A 14,236-nucleotide genomic window follows, 5' to 3' on the forward strand; every position below is an offset into this window, starting at 1 on the left:
TCGAATGAAACTTCGCTACACATAGCTAAGGTCAGGAACCTTAGCTATGTGTAGGAACGTGCATAAACGGAGCCAAACTCCTAAAAAATATGTTAAGAACACATTCCCTGATCGATTGGTTGAGAAGCTGACTATCTATAAGAACGCTAAACATCTTTCGTGCATCAACCAGAGATACACAATGCTTATCAGCAACGTAGAAATACATTGTAAGGGATTGCATTCCAAATACCTCATCTAGTATTTTACGGGACTTACGCTAAGAAATGTAATTCTATCCGCTTACATTTACGCTAATTATTGATAAGTGTTGTTGATAGAAATTTTTAATTGTTCTTATCGTTACAAGTAACCAGTTAAGACTATTTTTGTCATTCTGAATATTTATAACAGTCTTTTTCAAAAATCTTCTTATAAATCTTTGAATTTCTTTTTAAAAAAATCTAAAAAATACTTTACGTAAGCGTTAACTTGACCTTCTCCTTGAGTAAACAATCATAACACATATTTTTATTCCTCTTTCCCCTGATCTTGGCTATTTTTGTGAAGTCAATAGTAACATTAGATAATGGCCATTCAACTATTACGTAAGTATTTGACGGGAAAGGGGAGTAAAAGAATATGTTATGATTGTTTACGTGGGTGAGGAGGTCAAGTTAATGCTTACGTAAGATATTTTTGAGATTTTTTTGAAAAGAAATTTTTAAAGATTTATAAGATAAGAATATAAAAACTTGTTATAAATATTTACAATGTTTGTACATTAAAAAATTACATAATAGATGATTGTCCACTATCTTGTGCTACTATTAGCTACACGAAAATGGACGGGATCAGATATATGCTGCTTAACCTAAATGTTTGAAATACGAACCTGTCATTATTTTTTGCTCAAATAATTGAATAGCATTTTAAAATATATATTTATAAATGCAGTTTATTATCCAAAAATGCTTAATTTTGAGAAGGCCTATAGAGATGAGTTTTATTTAAAAATAAAAAATAAAATGTAAATACTAATAAAGAGTAAAATCTTTGTTAAGTCTGACCCTACTCGAGATATGATACTTGACTCCCCTCTATTTCTTCACCCCTCGACCTTTAACTACGAAAATTTAATTTTCCCTTTCTCATCAATCCCCTAATACACAAATCATCCCTGCAAAATTTCAGAAATTTTCAATAACAGGCACAGGAGTTATTCAAATTGGGTGAATAAAATCGTGCCCCATAAACACACACGTACGTATACATACCGAAAAACCCTCAAACTTTTTTATTTCTTGACGTTTCAAGGTCCCCTGAGTCTATTTTAAGAATATATAACTTTTGTATTGTGTTTCATCAATTATCTGTGTTATTTCTGAGATTAATTTTCACCGAATGGGAATCGCTAGTGAATAACAATAGTAACGAGAAAGCTATTGCGTCAATTATATCATTAAAATCCAACTGTATTCATATTTGAATACAGTTATCTAATACAGTTGGATACAGTTGGATTTCATCCAACTGTATCCAACTGTATTAGATAAATAACATTTGTAAGATAAGCAATAATAAATATTTTCGAGAAATTTTCACAATTTTAAATCGAGAATGATAGTCGAATCATCTTAACATAGCACACTCGGGATCGCCTAGTCACGTCGTTAATTAATAGTATTCGATTTTCTTCACTTTTTCATATCTTAGGAGCTCTACTTAACTTATAACACACTTGAAAACATTAAAATTTATTATCACATAATTGCACTGTACTTACATATTGGTTTCCCTTCTTATGTCATCAATTTTATTGTTCTGTCGAATAATCAGTAAATACAGCACATTTACTAGACAAATTACTTTCACTTATTCCCAAAGATACAGTGGGTGTAGGCCACTTACTATATCTCTGGGAATAAGTAAAGGTTTTGTGTAGTTGCACGTTTCGGGCTTTGTGCCCCTCATCAGACAAGGCCCGAAACGTGTACCGTATCAACTAAATAAAGGTGGAAAAAACCATGTGATTGTTATTAACACGATTTTGTGTTCAACACTTCTAAGAACAATACAACACAGTTTCACAACATATCAAATTAAAGGTTTTGTATCTAGATGTAAACACCCACGCTACAAAATTTCTGAATGCTCTTCATTAGAGGGCATTCACAAATTTTGTACAGTGTAAAAACAAATAAGTATAGTACCATCTTAAAGTAACTGCTCCCTTGTCCGATGCTCTATTAAATAAACTCGACTGTAATTATTGTTATTAGATTCATAAACAACTTACAATTGCTATGAGTTCACTTTTAAGCCCTTACGCAATGCGTAATTTTTATACAACAAACAAACATTTTAAAATATTTGTTGAGTATTACAGAGTATTATGATATGATATATAATCTGTAAGTATAATATAATAAAGCAAAATTTATTTGTCGCTCTGTCATTTTAATTTTCAAATACAGTAATTATTAATAGTTTACTTTTATTTTTCGTCACCAGATGGTAGCACAAAAATTGTCATTTTCGGGTTTATAATTGTTTATAAAACTCCAAATTTTTGTAAATAAAAAATATAATTTAAAATAATTACAAAAAATTGTAAATAATATAAATATTTTATATGACTTAAAACAGCATTTTATGTAATCAATGCTAATCGAATTCCAAAACTAAACGTATCTCGTGCTATAATATAGAAACTATGTGTTATCTATAAACATTTCTCTGTTTCCGTGTTTAGAATGTGCGCCCTGTTAGAATGTGCCTTAATATTGTAGGATAATATTTATATAAATAAACCTTTCATTTATTAATGAAGATTTTAAATAAACATATAAAAAACAGTTAAGGTCACTATCAGATATACAAAAAAAAAATGGCGGCTTTACAATAATTTAAAGATTATAAGCGGTTTATCAGATTTGTTTTTTCAAAATAGATAAAGGAACTTTCCGCTTAATTTTAAAAACCATACGCGCTCTTAATTAATATGCGCTTAACCTGTTCCTTGTAATTTTCATACTAAATATTGCGTCACTCGCCCTCTTTTTTTTAATGGTAATTCTCGAAGACAAATCTGTTTGGACTATCGCACGTCTAGAACTTTCTATCGATAGGCCATCGTACAACACAGACTTGGAACCTTCGATGTAACAATTATAGAAAGGGGTGGAAAGTCTCGATAGATGCGAGATAATTTTTTAACGTGCCTCGGGCAAAAAATATCTAAACGTGATTCGTGGTAACAAGAGTAGTAGTTGTATTGGTAGTGGCTTCTTCGAAGGAAGCATTTACTAAAGAAATATGTACGGAAAAAACTTCTCGAGTAAAAAATAGCCGCTTAAAAGTTATAATTTTTAACTACAAACACGTAAAAAAGAAAAATTTATTTCTCGTTATGCTCTACCCCAGTGTAAGAATAAACGTTTATCTTTCGCCTGAAAAATATTCGGATAAAAACTTTTATTTAATATATCCGTTTAGTACGTTGTCCTAATTGATGCTCTACGCTATTCCTTCCTTTTATTATGCAAACCGAATAGGATATATTTATAGTAGCCTTTCAGAAATAACTTCGAGTAATCGAAAGGAAGTCGTTAAAAAATTCTCGCAGTTCGTCAAAGTACTCATTATATTATTATTAATTTTTTATTTATTATTATTATCGGGGTTCTCCTCTTTCTCATTTTAATCTTTTCCCTGTCTTTGCGATTGACTATATTATGCAATTTAGTAGGGAAAAGTAAAACTTCTACAAATAATAAGTGAAGTATTTATGCTACGTATCTCTCATACTACAATAATTCTTATTCACGAAAACTGTTAGTTTGTTGATAAATTAAAAATAGAGAATCCGTTTTAATTAATGAATTTCTATTACAGTTATTTAAAATGTAAGGCATTAATGATAAATTGCAACTTTCTTTTGTGATGTACTGTAATGCTCTACCATAGAAATGGCTAAATACTGCCTAAATTCTAAAGGTAATTACGTATTTAAATAAATATAGAAATTTAGTTAGAATGTAAAAACTTTTGCAATCCTGGCATATTTATGCGTGCATTATGAATAAACATAACACATTCGATTAAAAATTGACTGGAAACAAAGCTATAGGTTTTTAAAATTAACAATAATAAACCTATATGTTTTACAGTGTTAAAAAAATATGATTACAATAGAAACAGCCGTTGAGTTTTCTTAACGGATAAAATAATCAATCCGTTTTTATGTTCGGGGTTGTTTTTTGTTATATAAAAAATTTGTTTATAACTGTCATTGTTGGTCGAATACATAATTAATCAGTCCATTGTTAGTTCTGTCAAGTAAATAATTAGTCAGCAAAGTCGCGTCATTGTCGGTTGTACTGTGTGACTCCACAGCACCAATGGATGTCCTTGGAGAATTTCGCAAATGTTAGAATGCTAGTGACCCGTTTCTAAGAAAACAAGCATATACGGGATGCACTTTTTTTGTTGTTATTGTTTTAACATCATTAATCTTGCCAGGGTAATTTAGAACAATACGATAAGTTAGCTCACGAAACTAACATTCATGAAAAAAATAAAATAAAAAATACTTAATCGAAAGTTTCATAAATTTATTCGCCACTTCTTTGACCCACTACATAAAAGAAATGTATTTTTTCCATACAGTTTTTTCGTAAATACTTTTTAGAAATTTTAACTAAAAGATGGATTTCAAAAAATAAAAGAGAATATCATTTGAATAAAAAAAACCGATACGGTCGAGAACATGGACAAAAAATATAAAAAAATTGTTAAAATTTAGTTGTTGAACAATTGAGAAAAACTAAACTCTAAATAGACAAAACATCTTCGAACTAATTAAATAATAAAATTAAAATTATACATAAATATGAAATATTTTCTTAAAGAAGTAAAGAGTCTCTCAGATGCACGCAAACTTTATAAGGAATGGATGTTAATGAAGCAGCAACTTTTCCATTTAGTTCCGGAGGTTTTTCTCCGTCGGGAATTCGCACGTGAAATTGGTGGAGCATACTCGAGAGAAACATAAACACTTCCATCTTTGTTAAAGTATCTCCTACACATCTTCTTCGTCCTGTAAATGATTCGTTTCAAACATTATATAACAGTAAAAATAAAGATATTTATTATTATACTAAATGATTTTAACTATTCGTGATCTATTGTTTTATTATTATATCTAGTTATAAATTATGTAATGCATAAGAAATGAATGAAAAGTTTTTATTAAAAACCATAGTATTATCTGTAATATACCATTAAATTGTTGTAATTGCTCTTTAAGCACTTTCTCTTCATAACTATTTTAAGAATTGTTGCATTTTATGTTCGAGAAGCCATTTAAATTACCACTTACCAACAGAAAATGGCATAAAATAACTGGGAACGTGAACTTTTCCGTCTTGCAAAAATCGTTCCGGTTTAAAATTTTCGGGTTCTGGCCATAATTTCGGATCCATATGAACCGCCCATAAATTAGGGACTATGTGAGTACCTTTTGGAATTTTATAACCGCCTAATTCCGTTTCCCTGGAGATACGATACAAAATAAATAAACCATTTCGATAAAGTTAAATGATAAAAAATGACAAAAAGATGCAAAATTTATTAACTGTAAAGTTGCGTGAGCCGGACCAATTGCTACGACGTTGGCTCTTCTCATAATTTCCAATATCGTGGCTTCTGTATACGGTAAATTCGGAAGATCGGCTAATGTCGGAAGCCTCTGTCTACCGATTTTCTCGTCCATTTCTTTTTGAACTAGCTTCTGGACTTCTCTGTAGGCCACCATATAGATTACAGACCATTCTAACAAAGTAGTGACAGTTTCCAAACCGGCGCTGAACATATCGCCCAAAATCTGCAAGAGTTGTTGTTCTGGAAAAGATTTTAAATACATTTTTAAATACTAGAAATATAATTCTGGTAATACAGATAAGAAACGACTTTGAAACTATTTAAAACTCTTAATTATCTATTAAAATCGTTCATTTAACTGTAAATTTTCATAGTGTTAATACCGGTATCCGGTTTCTGAACATTAGAACCTCTGTAAATGTTGCTTCTCGGTATAAAACCAGTGTTATGACACGAAGCTAGTAAACAGTAGTGTTCAAACATTTATAGTAGAAAGGAATTTTTATCACTCACCTGAAAAATAAGAAAATTTATGTTCTTCTTTAATTTTATTCAATCGAATTAAATACATATCGATAAAATCGCGAGCATTTTCGAAGTTTAGCGATTTTCGATGATCGTTAGCGACTTCTTGAAAATAAGATTCCGTTTCTTTTCTATTTTTTTGCAACTTATAATAAGGATAGCTGCATAAAGGAAAATATCTAAGCACGGGTATAAAATTAACAGGGATGGCAATAGTTAGCAAGCGAAATCCTTCTTCAATTAAGTGTAAAAGTCTTGGGAACCTCGAATCTCCTTCGCTGTATTTGACACTCATCAGAAGCGAACCTACGACATTGCTGACACATCTGACTACTATCGAGCGAATATGACAAGTCTTTCCCCTTTGATGAGCCAAAATCCTTAAGAACTTGTCCACTTCTTCCTAAAATTAAGCGAAAATTATGTTAAAGAACAATTAATATGTGTTATTTTAAAAAAACATGTGTGAAGAATATAGTTACTTTTATGCTTTCCTCTAAAATTGATCGTCTAGGACCACAATTTTTGGCTCCAATTTCTCTCAGGGCCCAATGCAAAAATGCTCTTTGTTCTTTCCACAAAGCACCGTTGGAATTTACAATACCTGAAAAATAAATTGGATAAAGTTTTATCTCAGTAATTTATTTTAAAATATTGACAGTTGCGGATTTATAATATTGAAAAAAAAGGAATTCGTTTAGAACATAACAGAATTAATTATTTTTGTTTTATAGAGTTCTGATTCATCTGAATTAATGTGGGTCTTGAAGGGGAGAGGTCCATGACCCCTAAGGTAAATGTCCTTGAAAGCGCAAAATCCAATCTTTCAAGCCGAAGATCTCCAGAATAATTGACATAAAATAGGACAATATATACGTATAAATATGACATATTTATTTTAAGTTATGGATTTATTATCGCGCATATACTATTCTCCAAATTAAAAAAAAAAAAAAAAAAAAATTAAGTGTTAAGCATAAAATTAAAGAATATCGTTAAATGAATTAGAATTAGACTTTAAAAATATATCTAGATAAATATATATATAGTGTAATTTAACTTACCGTAACCTTGGACCATTTTTGTAAGTTCCGTATTGGGACGTCCCGAGAAGACAGTTCTTCGAAAGGCATCTTTTATGAGAATGGGATTGGAAACTACGACAACTCTCTTGCTCCCTAAATATAGTTGATATATGGGGCCGTATCGTTTAGACAGTTGAGTCAATTTTAAATGAAAGTTCGAACCGAGAAAAGGCAGATATCCCACTAACGGCAGACAAAAGGGTCCCGGTATTTTCGATTTCGTCCTATAAAAGTAACTGACGAGTATAAAAATGGTGACGAATATTAAGATTAGACGAAAATTAGCGAAGATGTAAGTCTTGAATAGATATATGCTCCACGATTCTATCATTTCGAGCGATGACTCGATACCCGTGTCAAGGAGTTGAAAGGGCCTTGGCCACACTGTAGCAACTGGTGGTGTTACCTATACCAACGACCCCTTATATAGGTCTGGAGACGACGGCAAAGGTTAAACTATGACGGTTTCCTAAAGACAGTTAGCCCTCGAGCACTGAATGTACGGTATTCTTAATAGCATCCGAATAGCTACATCTGAGAATTGAAACATTTTGATTGATTTTATGGTGATGCGCGCTTTATGGTTTTGCCACTTCTAATTACGCCTTGCTTACAAAATACCTATTTGCATTTTATGCGTTAAGAGATAGAAGCATATTTATTTTATTAAACTCTTCCGAAATATTTTAAAATAGATAAATTAATTGGTTTGGCGTATTATTATCTCTTTTTTTATTTATTTATTTTGCCATAGATTAATGAAAAAGTATACGTTCTCCTCTTTTCAGACGAAGATTGATGATTAAAACACGGCTTTTCTACGGGATAAGAATGAGAACTCAAACAAGATTTTGACATTTTAAAATTATAAAGGTAATCAACTTTATAAAATAAATCTTTTCTTTATATTTCGTTCATTAGTTTTATAAATTTTATAATTTCATTATCAAATATAAACAATTTTAAATGATAAAAAGCAGAAATATAATAAAGCAAAATAGAAACTTATATAAAAATCTAAAGTTTAAAATTAACAACTGTAAAATGGCGGTATTATTATTGTTAAAATAATACAAAATATTCGTTATAAATAAAATTATTCCAAATTTTATTTTATGCAGAATTTCCGATGAATTTATCTATTTAACAAAACTGTATTTAACATTTCTTTTTCCCGATACATTAAATTCTCGCCAAATTTTCATCTGAAAAAGTAAAGAAAAGAGCGTAAAACGCTGGTCAAATATTCAATTTACTCTTTTTAACGTTTAGTTGATATTTAGATCTTTTATTATCGTAAAATACAATATATAACCCGTAAAAGTAACATTTTCTCGATACGCTCTGCAAAAAACTATGTAAACAATTAATTAATTTAACTAATATTTAATTTTTTTTATTATTCAAACGTTAGCGCCAAAGCACCAATCCACAGCTTAATGCGTATCTGAAATATGCATTTATCAAAATGCAATATTTGGGATCGCATATCAGTTAAGAAGTTAAGGATTTTTCCATAGTGACATTGCACTATCTTCCAATCTTCAGACTAAAATGATGGGTGCCTCTTGAGGACTGGGTCAGCGACCTTTCCGAGTGGCCTCTCAGGGAATCTATGTCACGTCTAAATATCCGTACGAAGGGGGTAATTGGGGGAAATATTTCCGGATGTCCATTGTGATTTGCTTTTACTGATATATTCCCTGCAGACATCATTTTTTTTCTTATTTTACTTCTTTCCAGTTGTAATTTACTAGAATATCATGCCGAACAATGGGATTAAAGGTTATAATGGATAATTTATGCTCGATTTATAAAAGCGGATACCATCCGTAGGCATTATATAATTAGAAATCGTTTTCTGTTGTTAACCTGTAAGATAAAACTACCATTACTAGATGAAATATGACGAAAAACTGTCAAAAGTAAGATGCATCTGAATAACCGATCAATAATTTTAAATTGATACTGTTTAATAACCTCGCAATTGTTAAAGGGAGGGAGCTGTACGACTCAAAGAACTGAAAATTTAAAATAGTTAACGAATAATAAACGTTTCAAAAATAGAAAACAATTAATTTATATTTAAAAAGCGAAGAATTTGGAAATAATAAACAGAATAAGTAAAAACAAGAAGTGAAAGTTTTATTACCTAATGAAATACAAACATATCAATAGAACTATCTATAACTTAATTTTAAAAAATTGAGAAATAATCTAAGATAACTTTTTACCTAAAAATAATTAAAAGAGGTTATAGGTATGAGAATTAAGATTTTAAAATTCGAGTTTTAGAAATTAAAGTCTACATAACTGACAAACTTTCGGACTTTTTCGCTTTCGTTTCACTTAAAATATACGTAGCCTTATATAACTATTGTACTGTTTCTCCAAATTCATAAACTACGAGATAACTCGATGTTAAAACATTCAGTTTCATTAGTTTTAATAATTAAATTACATTATAAATATTTCATTATTTAAAACAAAATGACGTGTTTGTAGTTATGTCTCTAATTCAATTTCGATTAGGCTGTTACTATTATTATTATTGTTTGATAAATCATAAAATTCGAGTTTAAAAAAGGAGTATTGAAGGTGGATTTTCTCGTGTTATTAAAATAGCCAAACCGGAATTAAAATAAGATTAATGTGTAATTAAACGTTTTCCATCTTTTTAAATGTCTGAATGGTGAAAATGTTGAACAAAAGCTTATTATATATGTGTGTGTATGTGTGTGAACGTTTTATATATTTATTTCGGATTTAAACAATGCATTAACATATATTGCAATAGCTTTATGCAACGTAATATGTATATAAACATACTATCATTCTTGTAATTGGCATGAGCACATTCGAATTTTCGCTATAGTTGAAGAGTCTCGACTCAAAAGCAATTATCCATAAAAAATATAGTTGAAGTTGTTTTTTTTATTAATAAAGTATCGTACATCGTTTGAAAAACGTAACAGATCTCAACTATCCAATTAAAATTTGTTTATCAAAACGGGTAAACATAAAATGTAACTAAACTTTGTGACCAAAATGTTAGCGAGGCAGACACCAACTGACCTTGGATTCGACCTTAGAGGCGTCGAAATCAGATGGGTTGAGTGGTATATATCCTCACTTTTATAATAGGATGGGTAGGTCCTTCGACTGCTGCTTTTAAGTTTTTCCTTATCACCTGTTGCTATGTAAACCATGAATAGTGGCGCAATCATTGACTTTCCGGATGTATAGAGTCAGTTTATGATTTATACACGTGAGAGTTTTAAGGATGAGTTTTTATGTTAATTGAATTTATAATGTGGTCCTTGTCGCGAACGTATTATATAAGAGATATTTATCAATGATCGTAATAGAATCGTACTCCGTAAGATCCGAACTGGTAAATCTATTTACCTCTCGTTTTCTTTGAACGATCTTGATACTAGATGAGATAAGGATAAGATAAAGGGTATAGTTATCAACGTAAAATAGACGAATTGATTTTTTAAAAAAACAAATCGATTTATTTAACCGTGTAAATAATTTATAATAAAAAACAATTTAAATAATTGTATATTGTAATTTTAGAAAATGGTGTAATTAAATTTCCATCGCCCTTATACATAATAAGCTTCTTAACAAAAAGAAAATAATAATAATAATAATCTTCAATAGTAGGAAATAACGACTCCGCATTGAATTTCAGAACACCGTCAAACCTTCTTCGAGACCTTTTGAACTCCTCGAAGAAGGTTTGCTGTTATTCCGAACTAATAATAATAATAATAATAATAATAATAAGTATTATGTTACGTAGAAGTTTATGTAATCGTTTTCGTGATGATTTTTAAAATGTAGCAATATCTTTCCCCGGATCTCTTGTCATTTTTTTCTTATCGGAAAATGTTCGCGTTTGTAAATATTTACCAAGTTTCGTGAAAATTAAAAAAAAGTCACGTTATAAAATGAAAAATGTATTTACTGTAAAGAAAATATAGTGGGAGACAGTTATATCCTATTGGTTATAACCGTCATGTGATAGTGTTTCATGGGCAAAGATAGTCAGTGACTTCTTACTAGGTCACATACCGAGAGTGAAAATCACGCGACCAGTTTTTACTTTTTTATTTTTCCTTCCAGAGAGAACAGCTAGGTTATTAGTCTAGGTGAATGACCTTAAACGTTCAAATGTCGTATTTTAGTAAATGCGAATTCGTGATCCTTGTTTGTCCCACTTTCTCGAGTTTGTTTCCATCGATTGAGCAAACTTGCAAAAAACAAAGAAAAAACTCGAACGAAAAAAAAAACATTCATTGCTGTCTTTTTTTTATAGTCGGCAACGTCGTTCTAAAATTAAAACCGTTAAATTAATAAAGCTTTTGTGAAACGGAAATATATTCTATGTTTAAACTAATTAAAACAAGAAACTTCCGCCATTTCCCTTACGGATCGAATTGAAGTTTTTTGATGGAAAAAGTTAATTACTTTACGGTTTCTTCGCTTCAATAAAGGCATAAGATGTACACAAGAATTGCGATAAAACATATCATTTTTTTTTTTTTGTATTAAGATATGTACTATACGAACTGTAAATTAAGGAAATGTCCACAAACCTCAATATTTATCTTCTCACAAGCTGAGATAATAGTTTTTTTTTTCCGTATCTAAATTACAGCATTTGGTAATTCTAGATTTTGGGATAAGAATAAAACATAATTTTACGGTCGGATAACTTTTAATCGAAACAATGAGTTGCAATTAATAATTATATAGATTTTTTAAAAACACACCCTTTCCAATTATTACAATATAAAAACGCACTACGTTACATTGTAGAAATTAATTGAACTCTTCTATAAAAAGATATTATCTTTTTTCCTGAAAAATTGAGAAGTATTCATTTTAAAAATTGTCCTTTCATTAATTTGCATACATTATTCGAAGCGTCATCCATTGTTACTTTTTTAGATTTTAATCGTTACGGGATAACACGAACAAAAGCCTTGTTCGCGCACTTTGGCATAATCCAACTGGAGAGATAAAAGCTGTATAAATTCCCGTCTTTTGTGATTTTCGTGTAAATTTTCCTTCCTACGCAATTTCGATACTTAATGGTAATGATAAAACGCAATTAAGTTATCAAATGAGTATGATCTTAAATGTAAACTTCCAGGGGGAACCCTCTATATATATAACTCAGACGAAGCACCGTTCTAAATCAAGGACGTTTGTGTTTTAAATATTTATCAACGTTATCCATCATGTGATCACTTTTAGGCCCTCACAGAGTTCAATGACGCCTAACGTAAAGAAAACCACTTTATCAAAAAATCAGCCATCTTTTTCAGATACTCTAGGAAATCAATCTTTTCCCTTTATTTTTTTTTTTTTTGTTAACATTTTCCAACGGATAAGAATTTTACTTTCACGATAGTTAATACGCAGACTTTAATAAGTTTAAAAAATAAAGTGGGTAAATCCCTGATTTAAGAACTAGTCAGCCAAGTCTTACGTAATGGTTATAATGTAAACATTCTAGTCTAGTCTAGTAATCAATTCACCACGTCATTAATAGTGATTTTTATTCATTCATTAACATGTCGACTAGATTAAAAAAAAAAAAAATACTATCGTCGTCATTTTCCTTTAGCTTAAGTCTATATATTTCATTAATAAAATAATTATTGGAGTTTTGTTAACGCCATTTTTAGTTATGTAATTGAAATTTATAAATTTTAATTATCCGCGGTGTCGATTCAAGTCTTTTAATTGACAAATGTCACTTGACATGACTAAATTTAATGGCACGCCACACGACATAAAAATCTTTTCGTATTCATGTCTGGTACGGGGTCGAAACACGTGCTCGGATCACTGGTGCCTCTTTCAATAGATTCAGAAAGGCGTTTCTCTTAATTTCTACTTTCCTCTTTATATGTATCTAATAAGTACGAAACTAAAAATAAGTAAGTTTATATAATAGATACCGATCATTTTAATTATTATATGGAATGTTGCTGGGCCCATGTTTCGAAGAAACTCAAACAGGTTGTTTAATACATTGTTTTACACCCCTTTAACAGCCTAGCAACCGATCAGTTTTCTATAACTGCGTAATACAGTAGAGGCCCCCATCCCCGGGTCCGTCTAGTCAATGACTGACACGCAGTTTTCCTGGCATTTATTTTGACTCGCAACTAAACTGAGAAATTAAACTTCCTCTAAACAATATCCCTCTCGTTTTCTTTTTACTTTCGACGAAAGACTACTACGTTTTCAGACTAGTGTAGATAAGACGTGTGTATATATTGGTGCGATTCTTAGCGTCGTTTAGGTACAGCGATTGTGTATATTTTGCGCTTGGAGTAACACGTCAGCGAGAGGCCGTGCTACCGATTCTCTACGATAGGTTAACGACTCTAGAATGTCCTTGACGTTCCCGACAGACAGGTGGATTGGATGGAACGGCTGTCGAACTGGGTCACAACACGGTCATTGACCAAGCGCGTTAACTTTTTCCATAAAGGGATTGTTTGATAAAATTTCGAAAATATATTTATATAGGATAGCTTTGTCCGTGTCATTTTTTTAGTTGTTTACAAGGTTAAACATTAATCCCTCTACCTCTACGCTGTTGTTTTTTTAAAATTTCAGAATTAAATTTACTAAATAATGCATCAAGTAAGTAAACAAGTCGTTTGTTTTCATCTTAAAAAAATCGACTTATCATTATATTTTCCCAAAATGTAACTTATTTTGTAGGCGTATAGCGTATATAAATTGATTTTTAATAAATATAAATACTTATTTTCTGAAAATAATTACAAAAGTAAAAAACGCTGGTCACCACACTCAAATCATAAATTTGGAAAAGTCTTTTAAAACAATTCTTGAAAGAAAATGAAATAAGGAAAAATTAACATAAACTTCATTTAAAAAGAAATAATAATAATAAAAATAATAATTAAATAAAATGGGACATTCAATAT

The 14,236-nt window shown here is 30.3% G+C and overlaps 1 protein-coding gene across 1 annotated transcript; it reads right to left on the minus strand.

Moving 5' to 3' along the window:
* Positions 1-4,886: 4,886 nt before the first annotated feature.
* Positions 4,887-7,359, minus strand: LOC136980940 (cytochrome P450 18a1-like). The gene is made up of 6 exons (XM_067277138.1): positions 7,233-7,359; positions 6,651-6,772; positions 6,157-6,571; positions 5,619-5,883; positions 5,363-5,535; positions 4,887-5,080 (listed from the first exon to the last, which is right to left on the minus strand). The coding sequence occupies exons 1-6, from the start codon at positions 7,246-7,248 to the stop codon at positions 4,887-4,889; spliced, it is 1,185 nt and encodes a 394-aa protein (XP_067133239.1). The 5' UTR covers positions 7,249-7,359.
* Positions 7,360-14,236: the final 6,877 nt, after the last annotated feature.

The sequence above is a fragment of the Centruroides vittatus genome, unplaced genomic scaffold (genome assembly GCF_030686945.1).
Source record: "Centruroides vittatus isolate TY-2023 unplaced genomic scaffold, ASM3068694v2 contig_738, whole genome shotgun sequence".
Classification (NCBI taxonomy): domain Eukaryota; kingdom Metazoa; phylum Arthropoda; class Arachnida; order Scorpiones; family Buthidae; genus Centruroides; species Centruroides vittatus.

What these genes read in the sequence shown, in the direction of transcription:
- LOC136980940 (XM_067277138.1), bottom strand. An exon ending in TAAATTTTCTTATTTTTCAG is followed by an intron (nt 5,884 to 6,156) that starts GTGAGTGATAAA and finishes AATCTTTTCCAG; the next exon opens with AACAACAACTCTTGCAGATT. An exon ending in CCGGCTCACGCAACTTTACA is followed by an intron (nt 5,536 to 5,618) that starts GTTAATAAATTT and finishes TCGTATCTCCAG; the next exon opens with GGAAACGGAATTAGGCGGTT.